Source organism: Tinamus guttatus, unplaced genomic scaffold (genome assembly GCF_059628265.1).
Source record: "Tinamus guttatus ecotype Peru unplaced genomic scaffold, ASM5962826v1 Tinamus_guttatus_pri_ptg000389l, whole genome shotgun sequence".
Lineage (NCBI taxonomy): Eukaryota > Metazoa > Chordata > Aves > Tinamiformes > Tinamidae > Tinamus > Tinamus guttatus.
Window position 1 is genome coordinate 8,568,957 of NW_028288923.1, and position 27,729 is coordinate 8,596,685.

Sequence of the window (27,729 nt, forward strand, 5' to 3'; positions counted from 1 at the left end):
CACACTCTCTACTATCGTCTGCTCTGCTGTAAATAGAATATTTGATGCCCTCCTCTCCCTTTTAGGAGAGCTGCCTCTTCAGCTGCTCTGCCAGGAATGAGAGAGGAGAAGGCCTTGTACAAATTCTGATGTGTTTTGTCTTGTTTTGGGAATGTGTGAGAAATTACTGTCATTAAAGCAGTGCTGTTTTCCCTACATGATGCCTTTAGATATAACTTTATTTAAACCAGAAGCAGAAGAATTTGCTGCCTGACTTTCATCCTTTTCTTGCTTGCTTTGGTCTTCTCTGCTGAACCAGATAACTGGATTTTAGTGGGATTTATAACTCCATGATTTGTTTTTCAGAAAATTGTAGTGTTTTTATTTTAAACCAGCGTTTCCTCCACAGAGATCTTGGAGGTCTATGCGAGGTGCTTGGCCTTCTTCCCCCTTGTATGCCTCCCTGGTGCCCCGTGCAGCCCCTGCTCCCAGGGCACCGGACCTCTCCAGCCTCAAAAGGTGCAGATTCCTGGGAGATCTGGTGTTGTGTTGTCTAAATGTCAAGCAGCCCGGCTGCCTTTGAGCTCTGCCTCATTAATTAGAGCAATCTCATTACTTCTCGGTCATCACTGCAGATGTTGCTGCTTAGTTGTCCGTGGGGACTTAAACCCAAATCATGGTGGTGCCAGTCCTTCAAAGCTACCAAAACCAAGCTCTTTGCCAGAGCAGGTGTGCTCTTTTTGCTAAACCATCACTAAAATCCTGGGGGTTGTTCAACGGAAAGTGGAGGAGAGATGCAGCTCTTGGCTTCCCTGCTAGAGCCGTACAGCAGAGATGAAAATGAAATGACCTCTTAGAGGTTCAAGGATGCTTGAACATCTCATTATGCAAGAGAACCTGTCATTGAAGTATCTGAATGCTTGACACAGAATAAACACAGCAAAAAAAAAAAGGTAGCTAATTCTCCCGGCTGTTTCATATGTAATCTGGGACGAGGTCATTTCTGATGAGTTTCTTTGAGTGAAGAAAGAACTGAACTGGAAATTGGTTGGAGTTGATTTAAACGGTATATCGGGGCCATGGGCTTGCTGCAGCAAAGCTTTTCTCCTCATCCCTTGGACCAAGGTCTGATAAATTGCAAAGTGACATCTTGACTTCTCCATGAAGAGATGCAGAAAAATGGGGAAAAAAAATGCAGGTTGGTATGCGCAGGTATGGACTATTTCCAGCCTCCTGTGCAAGAATGAAGCTACAGTGGGTTACTCATGGTAGCTTCTTGGAGGCTTCTTGTTCAGGTGAAGGTGATACCTGAAGCTCAAGAATTACCTGCTGTAGGTCTCATCTTCAACCAAGATGAGAGCAGGGGAGCACTTTATGAGATGAAGAGTATTGCTTTTGACAACTGGAAGTAGACTTTTCCTAGGTCAGTGCTGAACTCAGTGTGGTGCAGGGAACATAAATGCTGGGAGCTGTGTGTTCTCTGTCAGGATGAGGTGAGCATATTCCAGCATCTCATATCATGTAACTTTTCTATTTGCAGTACCTTATTGATATTCAGTCAATTTTCTTGATTTAATTTCTCTCTTCAACTAATGCAGCTTTCCTTATGTTCTGTTTGTACATGAGACAGCAGTTGGATGTTGCCTGAGATGATTACCTGGGAAAGCTTCCTTTCCTAGTCACATAGGGAAGGCAAGGTGGAAAAGAACCATGCTCTAAGACTTCATGGGCGCCCCTTTATTTTAGGGCTTGCAGCATTTGCTTGGCTCGATTTTTGAGTCTTTTGGAGAGATGTGCATGGGAACGGCTTTGTTCATGGGCAGACACAAGTATTAGGAGTGCTGAAAAGCAGCCTGCTGAATGCTGCTGTTAGGATGGTAATGCAGTTATTGTCTTCTCTGTTTTCTACATCTTAAGATATACCTTTTGATGAGCTTAGGGGAGAAACTGCAGAGAAATTTCCCCAAAAAACCCCACTTCTCTGCTTTCCTAGTGGCAGAAATCACTAATAGATTTAAATACATCTCTGACTCCCCGAGCACCTCTATTATGCATGGAAAGAAATAATTAACCTTTCAGAAAATTACTTTTAACGCTCCACTTTGTGGCTGCATAGACATTAGTTATTTGTTGTATAGGCAAATAACAGCAATAGTATGTAGTAATTTAATATACCTATCCACGTAATATTTTTCCTCCCACTGTTTATTTTTAGTGTATTTTCCATTGTTCATGGTGCTTCTTGTTGAAACTACTTGTCCTTACAGCACTGTATTAGGCAGGTTCTGTTCTCTTCCAGCCCTGTTTTGCAAGCAGAAAGGTTTTAGATCAGAATTCACAATCTTTGAGGTTGCTGGCAAACTTTATTGTCTTTGATTAGCTGCAAGCTGTGCTGTCTCTATTTTCCCTTCTGAGCAAATGATTAGTGTGGTCAGAATGGGGGCTCTGTTAATGGAGAGATTGGTGGTGGTGTGGAAATGCAGAGGTTCAGGTGTGACTAACTTTGGAGAAAAGGGCTATACAATAAGGCTGCCTACATAATAAGGAAATTTTGAGTATCTAGTAGCAGGGATTGAAAGTAGACAGTTTCAGGCACTTGCAGCCTTCTAGTCTCCTCTAAACCAGAAATCCTAGTTTTGTGTTGTGGTATCTACTGCTGCTTTGGAAGTTAGACTCAAAAACTCTGTTCAGTCAAAGCAAGGTAACTGCGCAGCAATGGAGAGAACAAGGCAAATGTTTGAACTTGCAGAGAATCAGAGCCTTTGGGAGCGTGAATTCAGTGGTGTGGACTGTGCAGGTTGGGAGATGGAAAACTCTGCCTGGTGGCTTGTGCCTGTGGGACTCCCAGGGGAAGCAGCTTGCATGGGCGCATAAATCAAAGGTGCTAAAAGGCTATGGTTGTTCAGAGTCCTCCATTTAGTAATAGCCTGTGTAAAGGAGAGACTGAGGGCAAATAAGCTGAAAAATAACCTTGAGGATGAAACAGTTGCGAGTCTAGATCTAAGTCCTCCCTGCTGTTGGCCCTGCAGCTGTGTCTACCTTGCTGCTTGTGCCACTCCAGATGTGAAGCAAAAGTATTGAAAATAGCTGCTGACATTTTATTTTTAAATTGAAAGAAAATATTCTAACTAGTGAGGTCAAAACTGGAATATGTTACCTCTTGCTTTCTGTTGGAAAATGATAGATTAAAACAGCTTTGTAGACTTCAGTCATCCCCTAAATGTTCAGGTAGCATTTGTTAGAGGCTCTACTAAGCAAAAGCTCTGTTGAATTTGGACAGCCTCTTTGTACCCTGCCAAAGTTTGATCTTTGTATTTAATTCACTAGGGAGCAGGAATTTCTTTGGAAGACATTCAGAAATAACTGTAATACAACATCCACAGTCTATATATTGGGTGAGCACAGAAGAAAAACACTTAAATCAGGTCATTACTGCAGGGTGAGGATTATCTGGAAAACTGAAAGAAATAAAGCTCTCAAAAGGCTGTGGGAGAAGATGTGCTTTGTCAGTCTTCTTGTCTCCCTGCCTACCAGCCTACATTTGGTATCTATCTATAGCTGCTATTAAATATAATTCTTCTAAATCTGGGATGACAAAAGGCTTGATTTGAAGATAAAAAGCTGAGCAGCTTGATCAAAACTCTGGCATGTTAACTTGAGCCTCCAGCAACACCCATTATTTCCGGTGAGAACAAGGATTAGGTTTCTGACTACAATGGAAATCTTTACTTTACTAGGCCAAGTTTCCTATGGAAGATGGCCAGCCAAACTTTGCTTCGTATATGCAGCGTTTCTCAAAATGCTAGATAAATAACAATCTAAAGCCCAAGTCTTAATATCTTATGCTGTCTGATGCGGTCTTTTTGAAGTGGAAGTCATTCCCTTCTAATTTTTAATAGAATTGAAAAGATTAACCCTTGTACAAAAGGGAGACTCCATCTTGCTTTGTTGTTGCCAGTGAAGGATTTTAAATATACTTCCATTCTTAGCACAAAATTGGATCACTTGCCGCATAGCATAAAGCAAAAGAACAAAATTGACCTAATATTTTGTTTGAATTCCATACTTGGATACCTAGAGAAGTATCTTGAAGGTGCTAAAAATGAGCTGATCTTTGTTGCTAGGGTAAATGACTAGCAAGGGGTGTTGACTGTCTTTTTTAAGGGATAATCATTTCATCTGCTGTGTGTAATTTATGTCTTTGTCAGGCATGGTTTGAAAATAGGAAGGGAAGATGATAGTTCTGGAAAGGGCAAAATCCCAAAGGTTTGTGTTAACACCTGGATGCAGATAACTTGCACCCAAGTCAGCAGACATTGACCCTATCTTCAGCTGATGCTCTTATAAGTGTGTGTGATGGCAATGTCAAGCTGTGTCTCGAGTTATCCATGTATATGTGTTAATGTGCCACCATCCCTTAAGGAAACATCTGGACTGCATATTAGGTAATTTATACGCACACCAAAGTAATTTTGGAGTTGTTCAGCAGTTTCCTTCCACTAGAGAATTACTATAATTCCAATAATTTCCCTTTAATAATGTGTGTCACTTCTCATTAGTGAAGATGTTTGTAGGAGCCCCACTGCAGTGATGAGGGCACCTTCTGGCTTGTGAGGAGACACACCTATGAGAGATGCTCTTCTAACACAGCAACTTTTGGCTTTCGTGGGGTTTTACAGCTTTATCTGACATTTGAGATGAGCCTCCGGGCCTGATTTCAAGTAAATTTAGTTGTCCCTGAAGCAACACTGCTATACAGAGTGAAAGCAGGTGAATATTTTTACGTTGGTTGCTGTATGACGGTAAGTCCCAGTTCCAAAAATGAACCTACAGATGTTTTTTGGAAGTGGATCAAGGTGTTTGGCTGCAGTGTCTCCCTTTCTGTCAATCGAAGGGCTGTGCAGTGCCATGCAAGTTGGTGGCCTTGTGGCATTGCACGTGATGTGCTGTTAGATTCGTGAGATCTGTTCAGCTGTGAGGGACACATCAGCAACTTGGGTGTGGGATGACCAGGCAGGTCAGTGGCCTCCCCAAAGCCAGAAATTAACATGTAAAAATTCATCAGGACAGTATGTAGATGAAAATATATAGTCAAAGAAAAAAACAAATCCAAACGCTCTGAATTCTTCCGAAAGTGGCAGGTGAAAAGGGTTTCTGCTAGCTGAGGAGCCTGCTTGCTTCTGCATCCTGTTTCCTCCTGTATTGAGTCTGACTTTTGGTTGCAGCTGCTCCTCCAAGTGCAGTTCCAGGTACCTATGGGTGTTTTTTGGATACAGCTGAGGTCAGAACCCCATGGGCAATGGGGCAGATGAGCTGTGAGCCCCTGGCCTTGCATGGTCCCACCAGGGCAGTCCCACTACAGAAAGCTCAAAGTGGGCCCAGCCACCTGAATGTGGAGCATGGATATCTGAACATTCACCTCATTTTCCCCAGAAAAAGAAAAATTAGTTGTCATTTTTATACAAAAGCCACAATAATCCAATAGCTCTGGTGCTTGAATGCTAAGCAGAGTTAAAAGTATTTTAGAAATCATATAGTGATAAATATAAATAATAAAATATGTTTGAAATATAGCCGGATAATGATGCTTGAATGCTAAGCAAGGACAAAAGTGTTTTAGAATGTAAGCAGTAGTAAAAAATAAATAAAATATGTTCATAATATAGCTAGGTAATATATGAGCAGTGTCAACTTGATATAATTTTACATAAACTTAGTGAAATTGAAGTCAGAAAAGTCACATTATCTTGTAGCCGCTTTAAGCTATTTCTACTGCTGAGTGAATTTCCAAAAACTTAGCCATCAAATTAGCTGCATTTTGGACAATTTATGATCTTAGCTTCGTTTTCCCCCTGCTGCATTAGACCGTGAGAGCAATCTGTAAAGCTGCCTGTAGCCGCCTCGGATTCTTTTTTCGTGGCAAAGTGACAATAATAACATCCCAGCTGGGGCTCTCTGATGTTCTCGGTTATTAGTTGCAATATTGGCAAGTCGTAGTCCATGGTTTGTTTTAGCTGGCAGCTGAAGTGTTCACTGGGCTTAGAGGGGGCCAAGCAGGTGAAACTACTCTGCTTGCCTTTAATGTACTAAAAAAGGATTAAAAAACATCAGTGGCTGCTTTAGATCTTGAAATTGAAGAAATCTTTATTTTCTTTATGAGATCGAGTATGGAATATCATTTTTTCTATGACAACTGTTATCAAAAGTACAAGTAGATGTTTGTTTTAGGGCAGATGTCTCCAAATGAGCTTCTGCCAAGTAGTATGTGGGCTTGAATTTGCAATGTCTGCTCCAATACAACGTGTGTCTGCTCCTTTGGAGACTTGGTATCTCTAGCACCCAGGCACATTTGGCAAAAAGCAGGTTTCGGAAAGTCTTATCTGTTTTTTGTAACTGCAGAAATTTCTGCTTTTAGAAGAAAAAAAAAAAATCGCTTTTCTGCGACTTTCCAGATAAGGCTGTTCCTGGGGCACCGCATCTCCAGGCTGCATCAGTGCTTATCACGATGTGCACCAGCTTTCAAACCTGTGTGTCAGTAAAGTTGTGGACAATCCTCTTTATACAGGATTTTCTGGTCTTACAATTTTAACTTTCAAATTCCAGCCTGGTCTGCTTCCTCTTATCACTTGTTCCCTGAAGGCTTCCGTGCCTTCTAGGCTCTATCAATGACCCGCTTCAAGGCTGCTTTGAGGTTGCAGATATGTAGCTCAAGGATTATTTTGTTACTCTGGAATGCTTTTTCTTTGCGTGTTTGCAGCCAAGGAGTCAAGCTTGTGTTAAATAGTGGTCGATTTTAAGCTGACTGGCCGTTCTATGCTCTTATTTGTTGAGGAATGAAAGCCTCGAGCAGTGCTTACTGCTCAAACTTGCACTCTTCCTATTCAGATTCCTCCCAAGGGGCAGCCAGCTCTGGGAGGTCTTCCAAAAAAAAAAAAAAAAAAAGTGAAGCGAATCTGCCTCCTTCCTCTAGATCCTTCACTGCTCCTGCATTCCTCCTTGTGGTTACGAACCACAGGCTATTTGTGTTTCAAGCTTCAGAAAGCCTTCAATGCTTAAAGAATAATGTCAAATTTGTTATCCTCCATCACCAGAAGATTGCCTGGTAACCATTGCATGCCATTGTGCCACTGCATATTTTCTCTTTGTAGATCTACTCTTGCACCTTGAAAAGCAAACGTGATGACTGCTGACCATGTGTGCGCTTGGTTTTAACTCCCTGCCTTTGCCTGGTCTACCCTCAGCTTCAAAGAAATATGGAAAAGCAGCCCAAGCAGTTGGGCACACTCTATAGTCATTGTGTTGCTCTGAAAATTGTATCCCTTCTATTCCTTGCTGTTCTAGTTTTTGTTCTCCTGCTGTGTAGTTTTTTGTGTCTGCCAATTACAGAGATGGCCTAGGCTCAATTTGTCACTCTTCTAACTTCATCTGTGTCAGGCAGGGAAAAGCAGGCTGTGTTTTGGCAATGAAGGTATATTTTAAGAGCAGCGGGCTGACTTAGTTGCAGAGGAAATAAAGTGCTGGGGAGAAGTGGCCAATTTTGTCCTCCTGCATTGCTTCCTGAAAGAGAAGCAACAGGGTTTCTAATTGATTAGATTAAATAATAAATGAAACCTCTGCTAAGTAAGCAGCATTTCCAGGCCAGGTACCTTCTCTTCTGTGCATGTGAGTGGAAAGGCTCTAGGCAGTGTGTGACACTGGGATGCTTGTCCACCCATGTGTAGTATCTTCACTAACTGGGAAGGCTCAAAAATGCCCAGCCTTTTTCCTTATCTTTAGTCAAGGGTTGTTCTCAGTGCAGAGGATGTATATGCAAAGTTTAAGGCCAAATTTTCAAATTTGCAGACTCTAAGAGCAGAGGTTCTTTTCCAGGCATGGACTGTCTGCAGGCAGAAACCTCTGAAAACCTGCCTGGAGAGGGGATTAGAAGAAGCATTTGCAAATGAGTAGCCCATGTGGAGCTTGCTAGTGAAACTGCTGCAAGTCAATATGTGGGTGGCTAGTGCCCAGGAGGTCTTTATTAAACCCCTACCTTGTCATTCTTTTGCTTGCTAGTGGCTCTGCCAAGAAGCACCCAGCAAGCTGTAGCCCGTATGGCTGGGCAGATGGACTTGGTGTGTCATCAAGTCCCTTTAAAAGGAAAGGCACAACATTAAGGTGACACAGTCCTTGTGTGGTTAAACAGTAGACAGCTGAAGCAAAATGTATCTTGTGTTTGGTGGCTGCTATATTGCGTTGTTTTCCAGATTTTGAAGGTCCACTGCCTAGAAGAGTTCTAGTTGGATGGAGATGGTAAAAGCTACTCTGGGCCTGTTCCTTCTAGCCTTGGTATATGTCCATGTGGCTTACAACCCTTAATGAGCATCTTCCATCATCTGGACATGCTATAGGCAAAAGGCTCTGCCTGCATGTGCAGCTCTGCTGCCACGATGCGATCCTGCTCTGTTTTGCGGGCCTGGGGCTGTCACCACCTCAAGGTCCCCCTTGCTGCACAAGCTTGTCTTGAGTATGGGTGACTGCTGGCCTGTGTCCCTAATGCCTGCTGTGTTGCTGCTTGCAGATGATGGGAAGCTGTCCCTGGAGGAATTTCAAGCCTTTTTTTCTGATGGGACCCTCAATGAGGAGGAACTGGAGAAGCTCTTTCACACCATTGACTCAGATAATACCAAGTAAGTGGCTCACACAGGCTCTCCTCTTCCATGTTTTCAGGCCATGCCGCGCTATGAAATTAAGGAAACAAACCCATTTGCCACTAATGTTAACTTCCCTGGTTTAAAATTTCATGACTCTGTACCTGCCTCTGCCACATACCCCTCACCACCCTCTCTGACCATGTTTCTCTTTGGGATCTGAGATGTTTGTGAAGTCCTTGACACCCACGTAGTGCTGAAGTGGCTTGTGATGAAGGCAAAGCACGGGGTCCCTGGTGTCCTGCTGGGTCCCCTGCCAGTAAGTAGCAGCTGCGCGTGGGCACGGACGTCAAGGACGGAGCCCGTGAGCTTTTCTTCTTTCTGAGAGGAGCCAGTCTTCAAAAGCGTGAATAGTGAGGCTGTTTGAAAATATAAATTAAAGTCAGCTTTGAGTCATATTCTAATATGATAATTTCTCTAGAGAGAAAATATCTGTCCAAAACAGCACATGAAAAGAGAATCCAGTTTCAAATGAGAAGTTGCTCAGTAAATGCTTAAAAAAATAATAGCCTGGTTGGTTCCCTGGTTGCCTTCTGATACCAGAGAAACTGAGGCTGACCTGGGTGAATCCTGGGCTGCATAGTGGGACTGAATAGTGGGACTCCATAGGCTTGTTCCCAGATTGTTGGAACAGTCATCCAATTTTATTCCAAAACTAGTTTAAATTTCTTTATTTTTCTGAAAATTGAGTGCTTACCATATTCACATTTGTGGGACAGTCTGAAGCAGAGCTACCCAAAGATTTCGAGTATCTTCTGAGAATGTGCCTCTACTAAATGTTGTGTGATGTTGTATGTAGAAAACACATTGCAGAAGAGACTGAGCTGCACATTTTGTTTTGTTGTCTGCTTGGCCGGGATGGTTGGTCTGCCATGACTCTGCTGGAAGTACAGGTATTATACTTAGCACGAAGTGCAATGCAGGACACGTTGCTGTAGCAATAAATCAAAGAGCAATGCAACCTCTGGGGTTAGAAAGTGGAAATATTTGCAAATATTTTTATGTGTGTATGTGAAATAGTCAGATGTAGAATTTATTAGGATGTTCCTCCTTGAGCTTCTCTTCGTAGCGCCAGCTGTGTGGAAACAGACTGGACTGGCTGAGGTTGGAATTAGGGATGTAAAGCAGCTCTGTCATGACCAGGACTCTGCTTAGCAGCTCCTGCATGTGGGCAGTCCTGGCAATTGAGTCATGTTTTAATTTTGCTAAGTTGGCTTCATCTCATCATCAATACCCATTAAGTTTCCCTACTTCCACAGAGCTGTGGAGCATCTGCTGTTCTTGGCTGGAAGAAAAAGCAATGAGTTGGTCATGCTTCCAAGTTACGTCTTTGCATGAATTGGCGCTTGTTTATTGATTCAGAAAGCATAGGCCCCCACAGCAAGCATATCAAATTGGAGGAAGAAAATATTCCTCATTTTTTATCTTGGTCTCCAGAAAACCTATTTCATTGTGCATCTTACTCGAACAAAAGTACACTTGTGAATTTTGCTATAAATTGAATGGAGATGAAAATAAACACCTCGACATACTTTTTGCTGGGCTGTAGATCTGAAGCCGGTGGTAGGCTGGTAGGAAACTCCCTTGTCCCACGCTGTTTTCCTCTAGTCAGTTCCTGCTATTTCCTAAATGGTTTCTGCTGACTTCACTTAAGACTTGCATAGATTATTGACCTGCTCATAATTAGCAGGGAGTTTTACACAGGGCAATTAAATGATGGACCGCCATATCATGCAAGTGCCCTCTCTTCTTTCACATTTTCCATATTACAGTGGAAAGTGGGGACAAAATCTAGTTTCTTTCCAAAGGCTGTTTGAATTAAAATTGCTTGCTCATAAAAAGAGGAAGTTTATTTTTAAGGCTGGTTTTGATATTCCTTTTTTCTGTGCACTTTTCTCTGTGTTCATCATGTTTTCTTAGTGGGCAAAATAGTTTGCTATTGAAATTGCATTACAGCTGGAGTAGCTCTAGATGAAGAAAATTATGCTCCTGTTGATTATTAATAATTGCTTTAACCTGCTAAATTACAAAATGCTGATTCAATTTTGCAGAGTATTTTTAGGAACAGTCTTACTGGAGTAGGCAAAGTGAATGTCTATATTAGCTTTTTGATTTGCTCTACCTGGGGAGATGGTGAGAAGGAAGAAACATGGGCTGCTGGAGGGAAAAGGAGGATTGGTTTAATGATGCAGAAGTATCGTAGCTGTGTTTTGCTTTCCAGAATGGCAGTCCCTTAGCAAAGTATCTTGTCAATAAGGTGCAATAAGTGGGATGCTTCACAGAAATGAGATGTTCAAAAATAGCCTGGGCTCATTAATGAAGCCTGTTCTTTCTTCCTAACTGCATGGAAAGTGTTTGGAGGAGGTTAATGATGTGGCATGTTGGGCAAGGACTGCTACCACGGCAGTGACGTATGAACATATGTAGCTATGGGACAGCACTAGTGCTATTGCTGCAGACCTGAAACTCATTTAGTGTATTAGTGCTTCCCAAGATTAGTCTTCTCCTGAAGCCACCTGAGAATCCTTAGCTGACATAGGTCCTGTCTGATGCTCCTTCTTTTCTTAAGAAAAGTCTCATAGATGCAATGATGTTGGAAAGCTGGAGGAGGCTCCTTGTAGTACATGGATTGTGCTATAACCCCCATGATTGCTAGTTATTTCATCTGACAGCAAAAATGTTTAAAGATTGTCATGTATTTCAGTAGTTTTTGGCAACATCATTCAAAGACCTTGCTTAAAAGTTGTAATAAAGTGATATTTTCTCTCCATCACTAATGCCAGTAGCCTTGCTTCCCTCCTTCCTGCCTAAAGCATGAAGTCAAAGGAGGAGCTCAATGGGTGTCTTTCTACCATTGTTTTTAACTGATTTTTTCCAGAGGTTTCAGCAGGGCGTTATGGGAAAGCTTCCTGAAGAGTGATGGGGTGGTAATGATACAGTGCTAATAATATCAGTGATACTGCAATTGTGTGAATTATATATCAACACACATGCATTTATGTGTGGGTGTGTATATATATATTTGGTTTCATGGCAAAGTAGGGCTTTAGAAAACTTCAATTTTTCACCTGGAAAGTTGTATTTGTAGAATAATTTAACCACTTTCTTACCTTTTCCAAAGATACCAATCAATTTTAGAAGGAAAATGTCGTGGAAAACTGTAAGTTTTAAAAAGCTGCAGTTTCAAGGATGATGGGCTGAAATATTCATGAGGTGTGGACTGATTAAATTTGTTTTTTGTGACCCGCATTTCTGAGTTTTTTCCAGTTCCTTGAAACAGTATTTATAACCCTGCCCTTGAGCGCATGGTAAGTGGGCTGCAGTGGGAAAAGGTGGCTCCAGGGATGTGTGCTGGGGGCAGCCCCCAGTGGGATGCTCAAGCAAACCACCATGTCTGCTTGCTATGTCTTGGGCTGACAGCGCTGACCCTAAGCCAGCAGGTCAGTGTTCACAGGAGTCTTTGGGTAAATATTCAGCTGAATAAGTCTGCAGATGGTGCTTTACCTCTGGAAGCTTTTGCTGGCATAAGCTGTGCCCACCCTGTGTTTTGCTGGCTTAGGATATGGATGTCCTTGCAGTGGCCAAACAGTGGGATGCAGACAGCGCTTGTGCAGGTGTACACATGTGTGTATGTGCATGAGTGTTTGCGAAGCGGTGCTGCAAAATATGAGCCTGTGAGATTATGGTTTGCTCGTCGAAGCCTATCAGCCCTTCGGGAGCCTGAGGACAGTGTGTGGCAGGATCACCTCTGCTGCTGGCTGTTTTCTCCAAAAAGATTCCACCTCCAGACTGTGTTCTTTTGCTTTCTGGCTTATTTCAGAGTAACTAAGTAGTTTTGCAGGAGTCCTCCAACTCGCAGTGTTGTTCAGACCTCCCCCTGCCTGTGGCATGTCCACTTGCCACACTGATGGTCCAGCTGGGAAGACAACAGTCACTAGTCATGGCTTGCCAAGAAAGAACAGGGCTTTGCATCCCCTTGTCAAGATGAGAAAGTGAAAGCCTGTCAGTCCTTGGGAAAGGAGGAGGTCAGACACGGCTGTTGACCAAACTAATTTAGTCCTAGCAAGGGATTTTAAAAACTCCTTTTGTATCTCATACATTTTTCATAGCTGCAGAGGACAAACCTTTGGGGAGAGATCTGCTCACTGGAGCAAGACTTCTGAGCTGAGCTGTACATGTCCACGAAGAGCTCGGCATTAGCATTCGACTGCATTGTCATTTATTATCTCAGCTAGACTCATAGCTATTATTTTAATTACTTTATTTTCACCCCCTCTCTCCAAGTGAGCTCTTCTCTCCAGTGGCAAATACTAGGAACGACTCGAACTTGCATGTAGTATAATTAAGAGAAGTAGCATTCATTCTCAGCTCTTAGCAGTTCCCACAGACTGTCACTTTTGCTGGAGGATTGTCACAAACGGAGAATGGAGAACAACTGGGTTTTTCAGCATGTGAAAATTCACCAGGCTGTGATCTTCTGCACTCCATGGATGTCGTGCTGGGCTGTATCCTCAAGGGAGCAAGGATGGGAGATATATAGGAGATATGACTGGGTGCTGTTGAGTATGGAACAGCCACCTTTCTGAAAATATGGAACCAGATTCTTCCCCCAGTATGAATATTCAGAAACCACTGAGAGCTATATAATAAATGAGAATAATCTGGGTGTACTCTGCAGCACAGGAGGTGCAGGGGGACAGGATGTGATGGGACATAATCGAGGCAGCAAAGAACATCAGTAATTTGTCCTGCGTAGGAGGTGGTGGAGGCCAAGCTGTGTGGGGGGCTGCAGGGAGGGAGCTGCAGAGAGGGGGCTGTGTGACGATGCTGGTGAAGTGGCACTAATTAGTCCTGCTGAGCAGTGGAGCCCGTTAGCCCGGGTGGTGCTGTGCCAGTGCAGCTGTGCTGCTTCCCGGGCTCGGCTTAGCTTGAGCAGCTCGGTGTACATGGAATGTCAGTGGGGAGAAGATGGGGGCTCCAGGGCACCTGTTTTATGCTCGGGCTGCAAGGCTCCTCAAAGTGGTTTTTATGGCTGAAATGAGGGAGGCAAAGAGGGAAAGAAAAGACCCTTAAGGCAGAAGAGAGACAGATGTTGCTTGTACACAGGATCAGGGAAACTGTGTGACATGTGGCTCCCAAAATCAGAAGCTCAGGAGCAGTTGATGCCAGGTACTCTTAGCTGGAATTTTGCCTCTGCAAGTAGTGGCAGTGGGTCACAAGCCTCCTCTGCCCTGTGAGAAGGTATGTGAGCATGGACCACCTGAGCCAGGCCCTGCCCTTGGTAAAAATCCAGGGGTATTTGTTTGTGTTGTCCCCTTTTTTGTTGTCCCACACTTGGATTATCTGTGTTTTTGTTCTGGCCAGGTGAACTCGCCTTGCCTTCTCCATACCTTGACCCACTGAGCATTGGGCAACAGGAGGCAGAGTTAGCGTGGACGTGGGAGCCAGTGTTTGGGAACATTTGCTAGCGGAGGATGCCCTGGCTCTCGAAGAGCCATCCCAATCTTCCTGGCAAGGGCAGAAGCAGGGCCTGACCCAAGGTTGCTGGCAGTATGAAGGGAGCTTGTCCTTAAAGATGAGGGGAACGGGGCCAGCTCTGCTGGCTCTGCCTCCAAAAGGTTATTCCTGAGCCATGTCCTGTCACTAGTTGAGCTACATGACACAAAGGTCCAAATGTTAAGAGGCCTGTGGCCTTTTCTGTTCCACTAAAAGGACAGCAGTGTGTGGTGTAGCAGAGAGCTAGCTTTTACCAGGATTTTGTACAAAGTTGTTTTGAGGTCATGGCTGAGTATGCTGCACCAGAAAATGCTCCGGGTCAGTTCTGCAGTGTCATCGTGAATAACAGCCCTCCTGAAAGGGCAGGAAAAAAAGTGTGGGAGGAGAGCAGTGAAAGAGACACAAGATGAAAGAAGCTCTTTGGAGATGAATTGACTGAGCACTCATGAACAAGGGCTCCAGGGACCTGAGAGGATCTGAAAGGCATTTCCAGCACACAGTGACTCCAAGTATTAGGAGTACAACTGTGGACAAGGCCTCAGAGTAGAGGCAAAGCTAGAGGGTCTAAATTGATACTTCTAGATGTGCTGGCAGATGCGTATGGCCCTCAGTTTCCCAGAGCATGAAGCGGTAGTGTTGGGGGAAGGAGATATAAGTGGACCAGCGCCTGATATTGGCAGATAGCGAACTCACATGCAGCAAGGAATGAACCTCTAAGGGGAATGTAAAGAGACTGCTCCCTTGCAGAGACACATGGCTAGTAAATCCTGGGATTACTGGGAAGAACCTTTTTACCATGGTGCAGAGAGAGGTCTCTGTGCTTATGTGCATCCTCCTTTCATATGCAGGTCACAAGGAAGTTCGTGGCTTTTTTTTTTTTTTTCCCCTTGTTTTTACTGAACGGTTTTCCCAAAGCTGTCTTTAGAAAAAGAATAGCACCTTCCCTCTCCTTTCTTCAGTCCAACTTTTCAAAATCAGATATAGCGACGTGGTAAATTGCTTCCTTTGACAGCTTACCAATGTTGTCTGCTTTGGCACATACTATACCTGGTCCCGCCATGAAGAATTTGAGTGGCTGCAGTTAGAAAGCAGAGCTGTTGGTAGGAAGGTGCTGTTGGTGAGGAAACTGGAGCAATTGGAGATCCTGTTCAGCCTTGGGTTGTCATGGTTAGAACAGCTGTTCCTTAGGGGTCTCTCTGTAAGAGTTGCTTATTTATGGTTGATTGAAGCAGAGCAAGCGAGGAGGTACAAGTCTATTTCACTTGTTGTTAATTGTGTGGGAAAAGCTGTTAAGATCTTGCAAGTGCTAATAAGGAACATAAACAAGAAAGAGATTCCTAGGGCTAGTGCAACTGTAACTGGCTGCTGGTGGTCCTTCATCCTTTAACGTCCTTGTTGAAGGCCAGTGAGGCCATTGAGATATTTGTCCTTCTTGCTCCTGGGACCAGTGGTTCAGTCTTCAGGATGTTGAAATGGCAGGTGTCACTTAATCAGCATGTTCTCTGTCCTCTGAACATGGAGCATTTTCAGGTCTCGAATAGGACTCATTGCTTGTGTAGATAAATTTTGTTTCTTAGCTTGGCTGTGTTGATGCCCAGATGTAGCGATTGCTTCATATTTGACCCTGTGCAAGCGTGCAAGACTCAATGCTTGCTGCAAAGAAGCTTAATGGCCTAAAATGATGAGAAGCCTCCAAAATGTGGGAGGAGATGCTGTCAACGGGAGATGCTGGTGTAAGTTGAGAGGCCAGGCAGATGTTGCCTGACAAAAACTGCGGAAGGAAGGAGCCCTGCAGCTCTCCGTGCTCCCTGAGCTGTGAAGATTTCTCTTTTGATCTCACATATGAGAAATACAGTGTTCTAGTGGGGCCAGAGATAAAGGCAAAGTAGCTAAAATTTTCTCCTGAATATTAAGTAGGGAACAGCTTCCAAACAAGCTGTGGTGAGTTAAAGCTGTGCTTTGTGCTTCAGCTGGTAACCTGGGCAGAAAAGGATCTCGAGAGCATCGTGAGGGCAATTCTCACATGTGACCAACCTGTTCTCAGCACTCTCCTTCTACCAAGTGTCAAAAAATGATTGAGATCTGATTTATTTAAGTGCGTAATATATACCCTTCATTAGGTGATGGATTCAATGTAATCCAACACATCGGCACCAGAGCACTTTTGCTATATAAAGCCATAAACTCATATCTCCTTCACATCGATGCTGTCTCCACCCTTATAGTTATAACAAAGCAATTTCCCATTGCTGCTTATATTTTTGTCTCTTATTCTCATTTTTGCTGCCGGTGTTGGGGAGCAAGTCTCCATTTTCCAGCAGTTTTCTGTAGGTTTGACTATTCTTTAATATTGTACAGCACAACAGAGAGTTGACAAACTAATTGTTCAGAGCTCAGCCCAAGGATGTGCTAATTGCCACGAGCAAATGTTGAGACACTGAGAGCATGAATTAAAATTAAATCAGCTTCTTCCTCCTTTTATATCTGGCATTTAGCTTGGTTTCACTGAAGCTGTATGTAGTGCAGGAAGAACCCAAAAGAACAGTGCTAGATTTGAGGATGTAGGAGAGACAACTGGCAGGAAAAACAAAAGTAGAGGAAGAAGGAAATCCCTGCACTCTTTTTCCCTGTATTTTACCACTAGATTTGTTTCTTCTACTAGTAAAAAACAAACAAACCCCCCAAATCTGACTTGATTTCCATCTTAAGCTCCATAGCAGAGCCTGTGCTGTAGCTGACACAGGTAGACACAATGGTACCTGATCCTGGAATGCTACCAGCCCTGCTCACTTGCTCCTTCAAAAAAATGCATGACTACATTTGCAAGACTGGGGCTTAAACCAAAAAGCTACCCACTGTTTGAAAGCCTGTGTCATTCAAATACTAATATTAGACATTTTTGTCACTTCAATGCTTTTAATGCAAGATCTCAATATGTTTCTCTTCCCAGAAGAGCCCTATTTAAAAAAAAAAAAAAAAGGCACTGCAGTATCAGGTCCAACAGTAAAACCCAATGACTTTCATTGAGACTTGTGTTTCCCTTGAGTGAGGAGAAAGCAAAGCAGGTGCTTGTTGGTGCATTGGGAGTTGCTCTGCTGCAGGAAATGCCCATGTGCCTCACAGCTCTGATTCCATGACTTGATATTTATCCTGCTCATGATCAGGACCTGCTTTTTAAAGCAAGAAAACTGTATTGTATTTAAACTGAAAAGTGCTAAAATGTTAAATTGAAGCAAGAGGCTTGGAGTGACAGCCCTGCAAGGCAATCCAAGATGTGTGTTTATGGATCAGAAAAGATAATAGTTGAAGAGCACAGTGCCAGGCTGGGATGTCTTGTAGCTATTTGAGCGCAGCTGCCAAGCACCAGTCTTGGCTGGGCATGTTCCTTTGCTTAAAGGAGAAGCATGATATGAGTGACATCAAGAAGCATAAGCCAGCATTTCAAAAACTTCAATACAGACAGAAAGAACAAAATCTACCAAGTGTCTGTGTTCTTGAGAGACAAATAATTGGAGCCAGACATATAATTTTTACACAATCATTCTATTCCTTTCAGAAGAGACTTAGAGCTATCTCTTGAATCGGTTAATCAAAATCTCAGCTGATTATATGGTCGTTAGTGTGGTTCCCAGGGAGCTAATTGAGAACATTCAATATCTGAAAATGAGGTTGGCTTCCATGGGCGCATCCATCTCTATAGAAAATGCTTCAGCCCCCATGCTGAACCTGCACTGCACAGAATCAGTTCTCCAGTGCAAATAGGCAAGATTAGTACGGGGAACAGGAAAAAAACACTTGTTGTCTTGTCTTTTTTTTTCCTCTTTCCTTTCCCCAGAGGACTGACCTGAGAGAACTGGTGAAAAGCGTCAGCAGCTGAGTCCTGCTGCTATAATATCCCCTTCAAAGTGGAGCAAAAGATGACGGACTTGATATAGGACAGCAATAGGATACCAGGTTGCTGTATAATACCTTGTGTGATTGCACCAGGTTTGGGGCAATTTCTTTCTGCAGCTGGCTTTTGTTGCTGTTGTTGCTCTCAATTCCTTCATCTTTGCATGATAAACCAGTCTCCCAGATTGAAACCATTCTTTGCCTTCTTGTATTTTTTTACTCCTAATTTATCCCCCGACAAGGGGAACCTTATTAGCCTAAGCCAGCACAGTCACAGTAAATAACACGGTAATAAGGTTGACATTACAGAATGGTCAGAATCCATCACAAGCAGCCAGTATTAAAAAGCGTATCTTGAGGCTGATTCATTTTAATGGTGCAATGGCAGGATGGATGTATTGTATCTGAGTGGTGATTGCTGTGCTTAAGGTTGCTGTGCAATGCCTTGGAAAGCTCAAGGGCTCAGTGTACAAGCAGGCTGTGATGCTGGATGGAGACCAAGGTGACGGGCTCAGCACAGAACCTGAGTGCCAGAATTAAATAATCTGGTTTCTTGATGCAATGCTATAAAAGTATCAAAGCCACTCTGCTCAATTTGAAGATGTGCCTTGCATTCCCTCCAGCCCATTTGTTAATTTTCTTGTGAATAGGCTCCCTTAGGAGCATTTCTGGAGTAGTGGTGTTAAAGCAGATACACGAGGCTCATTTGAGACTCATAAAAGCAATTCATGTGGGCGAGCTGGTGCCAGCACTAATGCTGCCAGTGATGAACATTTTGTAAGCGTTTTCCCGGCTAAAGCGTGTTCACTTTAATGCCTTGTGAATAAACTCCCCAGGAATTTCCCAGTTCCTGGGACAGCGCTTGCATCCTGCTGCCGGCTTGCCCAGGCTCATCGTGCCTGTGTGGGATCCTGGATGCCAAATAATAACCTTCTGGTGGCAATGTGTGGTCCTGTCCCAGGCTCTGGTGACACTTTGCTGGTTTTGGGGCCAAGTCTACTGCAAGATACTTCCTGTAGCTGCCAAAAGATAAATGAATAAATAAATAGTCGCATAATCTGAAGGCTCTCTCTAGGCTACTGGCTAAGTTACTTGTAGGCTCTTATTAAACCTTATATTTTCTTTGATATCTCTGTGAGCAGAGTGATACTGCTAACATCGTCATCTACCCCCCCAAAAAAAGTTGAGGATTTAAATGCAATTTACTAGGCGTTTGGCACATAACAAGCATCGAAAGTGTCTAATACTGTGCTAAATGTCTGCCTTGATAAAGGTAATGGCTGTGCTTGGAAACCGACTGTTGGGTGAAATGCAGTAGATCAGCGTCCTCGTGCTTTCGGTCATGGTGAGGAGGCTCGGCCGTGTTATTACGTGCTTGCCGCTTGCTTTTCCTGGCCCCTCAATCCCACACGGGGCGAGTACACCTTGGTGTGCATGTCCCTGACTTATTGCTGCTCGTGCCACATGAAGTGTGTTGTAGACTTATTTTCTGCTGGAAGCAGGGACATTTGGTAGCAGATATAAACTGTCCTTTAAAGCAAGGGACAGGTGGTTACCAGAACTCTGACTGCCAGCTTTGCACACTTACATAAATTAAGGTCAAACCTGACATATGTTGCAAATACTTGTCTGCCTCTCTCATTTGAAGCTGCAGATGGCTGAAGGCAGTTCTTGGAATTGGAAAGTCTTGGCATGGGGATTATGCGCTTTCTTTGCTGTCGCCGACATACTCAAAGGGATCGGTTTGAGGGTGATGTGACTTGGGGAGCTGCTGTGAGTGCCTGGTGGGGTTCACCACACTTCATGCACGTGGATTCTCCCTAGCATGCTAGGGCTCCGTGCTAGAGCTGGAGAGGAACAGGAGAGCTTTGATTACATCTGCATTTTGGGGCTGTTTAATGTGAGAGCATGGGCAAAGGAGGTGCTGAATAGGGATCCAGGAAGGTTTTGGCATGACTCTCCTGAAGAACATGAAGATGGGCTTGGAAAGTTCCTCAGCTACTTAGAATAAAAGTTATTTAGTTCCTGGCTGGTCCCCAGCATTTCTATTGCTCTGCCTGGAAGACTTTCTACCTCTGTTGGGTTTGTGCGAGTTATATTTCTCTGAGTTTGGAAACTAATGATCAAGGGTGACTATCTGTGACCTCTTAGAAGGTATCTGGATGTACATTTTCCACTGCTGAAGTGCTGAGATAACTCAGCGCGGCTGCTGTGTGAATTTGAAAGCATATCATCAGATACAGCAATGTTTTTCAGCTACACATGTTGTTTTGTGGTCTCTCCTAAATGAAAATCGGTTCTGCAGGTGGCTAAAACTAGAGGATAATTTGTTTCCAGGCTCGTTTGGAATCTCGTAGTGAATTCAGAGCTGTGAACTGAAGGCAGAAATAAAAGCAGGCTGTGATTTCAGAGAGCTTCTGTTTTCTGTGATGAGGAAGTAGCTGAGCAGGGTGGCTGCTCATGTAAAGCTTTCATCTAAGCCAAAAATGTTGTTATCTTCTGCAGAAGCTTATCAGGTGTTGACTGGTGTTTGGGCAGCCTGTCCGGGCAGCTGTTTGCATGAGAAACATGCTGCGAATATGAGACTTTGATATATCTGCAACTTATGAATTCCTGTTATGTTTTTGCATAACATCTGCATAGATCCTGAGACATCACTCCACAGGTGGTGCCAAAACAGAAGAAGAAAAGCTCAAGTTCCCCTTTTCTGTTATATTTTCCACCTTAACTTTCCTCTTTCTCTGAAGGGAAGCCTGGAGAAATGCATTAATAACAGCCAGTAAAAGGCCTTGCCTTAGAGCGACAGGGTGATATTGGAAAAGAGAGGACAAATCTTCAGGTGGGGGGGACCCATCTCGGCAATGTGACAACTTCTCAGGGATCCTCATTAGCCTGGGTGCTCACCAAGCTGCTGCTCTCATTTTAAGCTTTATTTGGGAAACATGTTTCTGCCTGGAACGTACAGGAGGTGCAGTAATGACTCTGGATAACCTGCTTATCTTCCTGACTGTGTGGTGGTAATTACTTTCTGGGCAAAGTCCCTTAATTAGGCCCACCAAGGGAATGCTCTTGCTGCCTGGTGGTCGCTTTTTAAGCTTCCCTGTGCCAGGGAGGAGCATCCTACTTGGAGGACTTTGCGTGTCCTTTGAAAATAGTTGGGTGGAAAACAGCAGGGAAAACTGCTAACTCATTTATCTAGTCAAATTATCGAAGTGTATTTAAGCGGTGGTGGATGGCGAGCAATGAACATTCCTCTTTGTGGCCAAATGCCTCTAGAAGAGGATGGAAGGACAGCAGGGATTGAAAGCTTCAGGTTATGAAGGGTGGGAAGAATGCAGGGAAATGCAAGTGCATCTGGCATGGCAGGGTCAAGCAGGCAGCAGGATTTTGGGGTCCACCAACACTTCTGGAGAGCAGCCAGGTAATGCTACTGAGGCTGCAGGAGCCTCCAAGTAATGAAATCAGCATTTCAGCCATCTCTTTGGCTAATCCACTTACCTTGGCAGGTTAGGTCAGGGATGAGTTTAGTTAAAGCAACAGCTTAGGAGGCCGTGAGCGGATTGATAAAATATAAGTCCATTAAGAAATCATTTTGAGCCTGAATGGCACTAGCAGTTTTGTGGGAACCCACATCTCGGATGGCTTTGGGCAGTTTGTGTGTGGGGACATTGCTGCATCTGCCAGACAGTTATGCATTGAAAAGCAGAAGGACAGCTGTGTCCAGAGGCAGCTCTGGCAGGAGGTGCCAGCTCTGGCACGTGCGAGATGGGGGCGCCACATCCGCATGTGGCAGTGACCAGGAAATTCCTCTTGGCATCTGCCCCGGCTCTGTCATCAATGTTAAAACCTTCTCTCTTTCTTTCTCTCTCTCTGTTTCTCTCTTGCCTCCCTGCCTGGCTCCCTGCTCTCGCAGCAACGTGGACACAAAGGAGCTGTGCGGTGAGTACTGGCCTTTCTGCACACCAGGTCTGCTTTCCAACAATGCCTAAAAACTGCTAAAAAGTCACGTTAACTCCTGTTTCTGTGGCATAAACAATTTCTTTGGTTGTGCCAGAATTAAAAATAAGTGTGTGAGGCTCACGTAATGCAAGAGCTGGAGCTGGTTAGCCAGATGTAAGGTGGCTGCAGGTGGCCCTGGTGGCCCTAATGCAGGTGGCCCCAGCTGGCAGAATTTTCTTCCTTTTCCTGCAACACAGAAGGGGTCCAAGCTGGAGCATGATGACAGGATCCAGTTCGGTAACAAGGTGGAGTTTAATATCTGTTTGCAAGCTTTGCTCTGCACTTCAATAAACCAGGATCCCTCTGTGCCACTAATAATGTGCTTATCCTTAGGTAAACCCTGCCTGCTTTGCAGCAGGCTTGCTAAAATACATGTAATCCCTCCACACCTCAGTGAAATTAAAGACTGAAAAGCAAATCTGTAGGAACACTTTGGCTCACACCCCATTCCGACAGGAATTGCCTCTTGCAGGTGTTTCTCAAGGGCCCTGAGGCAACCTTCACCCTATACCTTCATCACTAGTTACAGCATTCAAAGTCCAATAGATAAGACTATGGTTGTGTAGGGTTGGGTTATGATGAGACAGTGGTTGTGTAGGATTTTCTTAGTCCTCATGTAGTCCCCACACCTCTCACTGGCCACGCTGACACAAACTATAAGGAAGAAATCCCTATCTTGGTTTAGCTCCAACCAGTTCTTAATTTATTTGGGAGCCATTTGAGCCCCCTCATCCTTCAAGCTGATGAGGTTACAGCATTTTTTTCATAAATCCCTAAGCCACCAAAGTGAGATAAGATTGTAGAGGAAAATTCTGCCTTTTTTATTGGACCAGTAGGCAAGCTTTTGAGCACATAGACTTCGAGCCTGCAGCAAAAGCTCCTTTCGCTAGAGCACTAGCTAGATAAACCCCCAGCTCATTTTGTGCAATGCAAGGGGTGACTGGTCACCCTCAGATCCTGGGTCTATCATGTATCTGCTGAATACCTACTGTTGCCAGCAGTGTGCTTTTTTATTTACTTGCCACTCTTCTAAGAGGTGTTTTATATATATAAAACCTCATCCTGGCAAGATGGAAACTGTAGTCTCTCTCTTGGAAGTGGTTGTACCTTGTAGCATGCTGAGAGCATCTTAAAATGGATCCTTGGACTCTGCAGTTTTGTGAGGGAAGTTTAGGATGAATTAATCATTATCAGGTAGTATGCTGTAAAGCTCTGTGGCTTTCCAGCAGTCACTGCAGCAGGCGTCCTTGTTTAATTGTTTAGGAAATAGTATCAATGTGTTAAAATGGGAGATGATGACATGTGAAACTGTTTGGCCCTCTGTTGCCCTGGGGGAGGATGAGAAGCTGTGCCAGAGATGGGTCTTCCTCCGAGGGTGTGTTTACACCATGCAAGCGAAGTGCCAGACTTGGTGCCATATATTTCCACCATGTTTCCACCAGCACAAGCATCTGTGGCCACAGAGTGGGATCAGGGAAGCTGTGTGGCTGAAAAAGAGATGACCAGGGTACCGAGTCAGGGCTTCCCCAGAGGGAAATGCTGGGGAAACCCCCCTCCTCTGCACAAGAACCTCATATGGCAGTGGCTGCGCATCTCCTGGGTATCCGTCCCATTAAGCTTGCCCTATGCACAGGAGCTATATGCAGGAACCAGCCAGGGTAGCAAGATCTCAGATGTTCACAGGGATACCCCTGTGAACAGGGCAGGTGTAATATGCATAAGGCTAAAATCATAGAGCTGCACAGCTGCAAAAAGGAACGAAGGTCCCAAATGCTCGCTTCCCTTCTGCTTGCAAGATGGCTGGTCATCATCAAGAGCCATGCTATGCCAGGAGAAACTTTTTTCTTCTGAAACGTGCGGGCTCTTGCTTTTTATTTTAGGACTCAGAAAGATAGATTGCCTCTGCTTTTAAAAACTGTTCAGCTGTTTGCTTTTCTTTCCCTGTGAAAGTAAACATGCTGCCTGGAGAATAGGCTGTTTGGCTGGCAGCAAACAGCAAGCAGCTGCTGTCAATCTTGTTGTGACATTCCAGCTTCTGCCAAAATCTTCCTCCCCTTGGATATGTTCTAAGGCCATAAATAGATATAGGCACTTCTAATGAAGCTGAGAGAGCCTAATTAGTGTCTAATTGTCTCCCAGAGTTTGTTTCTTGTTGAATTCCACAGCGACATCATCTCCAAATGAATCTTCACTATTTTAATGTTGAAGAAAAGCCCTGGTACCTTCTAACAAACAGCTTTTAACCATAGTTTGTCAATCATATAGCAATTGGTTAGCTTTGTGTCTACACAGCAAACTTAGCATGTCTGTTGCTGCCAAACTTAATTTCCACTATTTCCATTGTAAACATCTAATTTCAGGACTTGGTAGTTCCTATATGAAACTGCCAGGACTAAAATGTGTCCCTGGAGCAATTGGTTCTGTGCTTTTAGCAGTGTTTTGCATTAGTACAGAATAGTAGGGGTTACTTGGCATGAGCACCCTTTCTTGTAGGAAGCATGTGGGTGGCCCAGCAAAAGCCAAAGGCGGGTGGAGAACTGGATGGACGCCAGACCACATCACACTAACCTGGTGGAGATCACTGGGAAGCAAATACAGGACCACACAACTGATTACAACATCTGATTTCAGATTACAGAGTATAAAAATGTAATCAAAATCACCTTTCAGATGTTTTTCTTTCCACCAAAGTAGACCTTGCTGTGTGGCATATCCTTGAAATACTCAGATACTCAAACACTGCGTCATGTCCCTCTTGGTTTCCTCAGACTATTTTGCTGATCATATGGGAGACTATGAAGATGTCTTGGCGTCACTGGAGACCCTGAACCTCTCCATCCTGAAGGCGATGGACTACACCAAGCGGGTGAGTCCTTGCTTATCCTGCCTTGTGCACCATGACCACAACCATGGGGAGGAGCAACCTTTTCCATATGAAAATACAAGTGAGATGTTGAGCTTGGAGAGAAGGGAGGAGCTTTTGAGAAGGTCTGATGAGCATGCCTCTCACTGTGGAGGCACACGAGTTTTCTGGAAGGTGGCAAGTTGCCTGATAATACCATGACTGTGAGATGCTGTGTCCGTGTATCTGCTGGTGGATTTGATCCTTCTGCTCCACTCAAGTATGTCGTGTTACTGTGGGTCCCGTAGGTAGTGGGAGCTGCACAGTCAGTGAGAACGGCTGCATGCAATACAACAGTGGTGATGCAAATGTGGTATCAGCTGGGCAAATAGATCATGTCTTCATCTTATTTAGCACAGCTGTCTTCACTTTCCCCCGCAAGTAAGCGGATCATTGCGGTAACATGAAGGTGGTGGATATTTTGATCAGTTTTGATAATCTTAGGCCAGCCTGTGAAATCAAGGTGCAACTTGCATGTGAAGTAGATAGTGGCACAGAGGTTTCATGCCAGAGCACTGTACGTTGGCACATGCCATGGGTTGCCTTCTGTATTGCAGAAATAATAAAGTGCTGTGGTTGTCCGCAGGCAATAAGGCATGCAGACCTCTTGGCTGTGATTCTGAATGCATAAATTCTTGTTAGCTTCATTGGAAGCGCTTTTGGAAATGTTGTCTTTTAAAGCTGCCATTAAATACAGCTTCTGTGCTGGAAATTGTATTGAGTTCCAGAAATAGGGTCGTTAATGTTCACAGCTGATGTATTAGGAAATATATCCTAATACTTTAGGAAATGCATGGGGTTATGCATTTGAAGGACTGGGGCAAATGGTCTATTTGTTCATGCAAGCACCAAAGGAGATGCACAGAGATGTGTCTTATACATGCAGTGGGCCCACAACTTCCTTGGAAACATGCCACCATGTACCTTACTGAAACTGCTAATAAAAACTGACATTGATTCAAAAGCATGCTGAAATTTAATTACAAATATCTGGAGGATTGGAGCTGATCAGCCACAGAAGCATTCCCACAGAGCACTGAATGCTTTGTTTGATATCTTACTGGGGAAGGAAAGTATTTATAGAGCCAGTGATGCTTTTAAACCATTTTCCTGTTCTTTTCATATCATTTAATAAAATAGCTGGACATTACCAGTTGTATTAATTACCTCAGAAATATGTTAATTCTCCTACTGTTTTTACCTTTGACTGCATTTGCATCATGCATTTGTGCTATTACAAGAGAAAAGTAATTTTCTCTTTCACTGCTGAACATAGTTTGGCATGCTGAAAACTGAGCAAAATAAGGAGATTTTGCTTTTTCAAGCATCTTTAGGTACTCCGCTTCCAAGCCCCTTCTGAACAATCCACATTGAAATCTTCCTTCCATTTATCTTTGAAAGTAAAGAAATTACTTCACATTAGAGATGTGGTGATAAGTTTTCCTCTTCTTTAGAGAAGAGGAAATAGCAATATTTTCTCTCTCTTTTATCTGGTTACTAAGTCAAGAATTTCTAGGTTTATTTTAAACTAATATTTTTAATTCGTGAGGGGGCCAAACATATATGTATTCAACATGTTGATGTTTTGCTGAGCTGAAGGAACAAATATTTGGCCAAATCCTGGTCTGTCTGAAATGTATGTGTGTTTTTTTCAGACTTCTACAAAACAGTAAAATTTGTATAGTTTTTCTTTTCTTCTGGTTAGGTGCTAACTCTGTATACCTCACATATTTACTATTAGGAAATTTTCTGGCAGGCAGATTTGCAAACTACATATCTTAAATGCATACTAATGTACTGATATAAATCTATTCATAATCCTACTAACAGTGCTTCTGAATGCAAGTTTTGCGTAGATTACTATTTTTTTCCTGGTATTTTGCAACATGAGGATGGTTTACTCCCTGCTAATAGATTGGGAATCAGAGCATACAGGGATCAACTTGCATAGAACAATCAGGATGTTTATTCCTGATGCCAATCTTCTAACTTAATTATAAGATCTTTCTGCCTGCTTATGGATAAGCAGTAATTTGCAATAGGATTCATTTACCTTAATGGAAATGTCTGTAAAGGTTAGCTATGGAAATCTGAGCTCATCACCTTTGCCATCCTCTTGGAGTTCAATGGGGAGAAAATAGCAAGATCCAGAGCATCGTTCATTGGGGCTGTGACCTGCTTTAGGATAAAATGCACTGCTTCTTGGAGGCATTTGCCTTCTGAAACACTATAGGATCACAGGATTATTAGGGTTAAATGTAGACATCTTGCTTCTAAATGTCTGAAGCTAGCTGAAGTGAGTCCCATCCCAGCATCTGCTCGTTACACTTCTTTAATCAGACCCTGTGATATGATTCTCCCCACCATGTGTCAGACGTTTGGCAAGCAAGCAAACGTAGCAAGAATTATTCACGGAAAGGATCTGGCAAATAAGTGTTTCATGAAAAACATCGGCTCCCTGCTGTGATTTGTGAACAAAGTGGTACAAACCTCATCAATGAATTATTCAAAAATAGTCTCTTTGTTCAAGTAAAAAAAAAAAGTGGAGGAAGAAAAAAAAACATGGAAAATAAGCTGTGTTAGGTGGTAGAGAAACTCATCTTCACTGATTAGCTATGGCAGACTTCCAGGCAGCATCAGAAGCCTTTTCAGAGTGAAAGTCATTGATACTTTTAATTTTTTAAGATTTAAGCTTTCTTATGTTGTGTTTTTTCCTAAAAATAAGTAGAAAAAAATAGGAAAGTATTTTCTTACTAGACTTTCCAGTTTTAGTGC

General features: G+C 43.4%; 1 protein-coding gene across 1 annotated transcript in view; it reads left to right on the plus strand.

The window, feature by feature from the left end:
- Positions 1-27,729, plus strand: part of NECAB2 (N-terminal EF-hand calcium binding protein 2) — a 58,251-nt gene that overhangs the window by 11,892 nt on the left and 18,630 nt on the right. Inside the window, exons 3-5 of the mRNA XM_088530912.1 lie at positions 8,537-8,645; positions 21,967-21,992; positions 24,821-24,918. Of these exons, the coding sequence (XP_088387038.1) occupies positions 8,537-8,645; positions 21,967-21,992; positions 24,821-24,918 (233 nt within the window). The remainder of the gene's footprint in view (positions 1-8,536; positions 8,646-21,966; positions 21,993-24,820; positions 24,919-27,729) is intronic.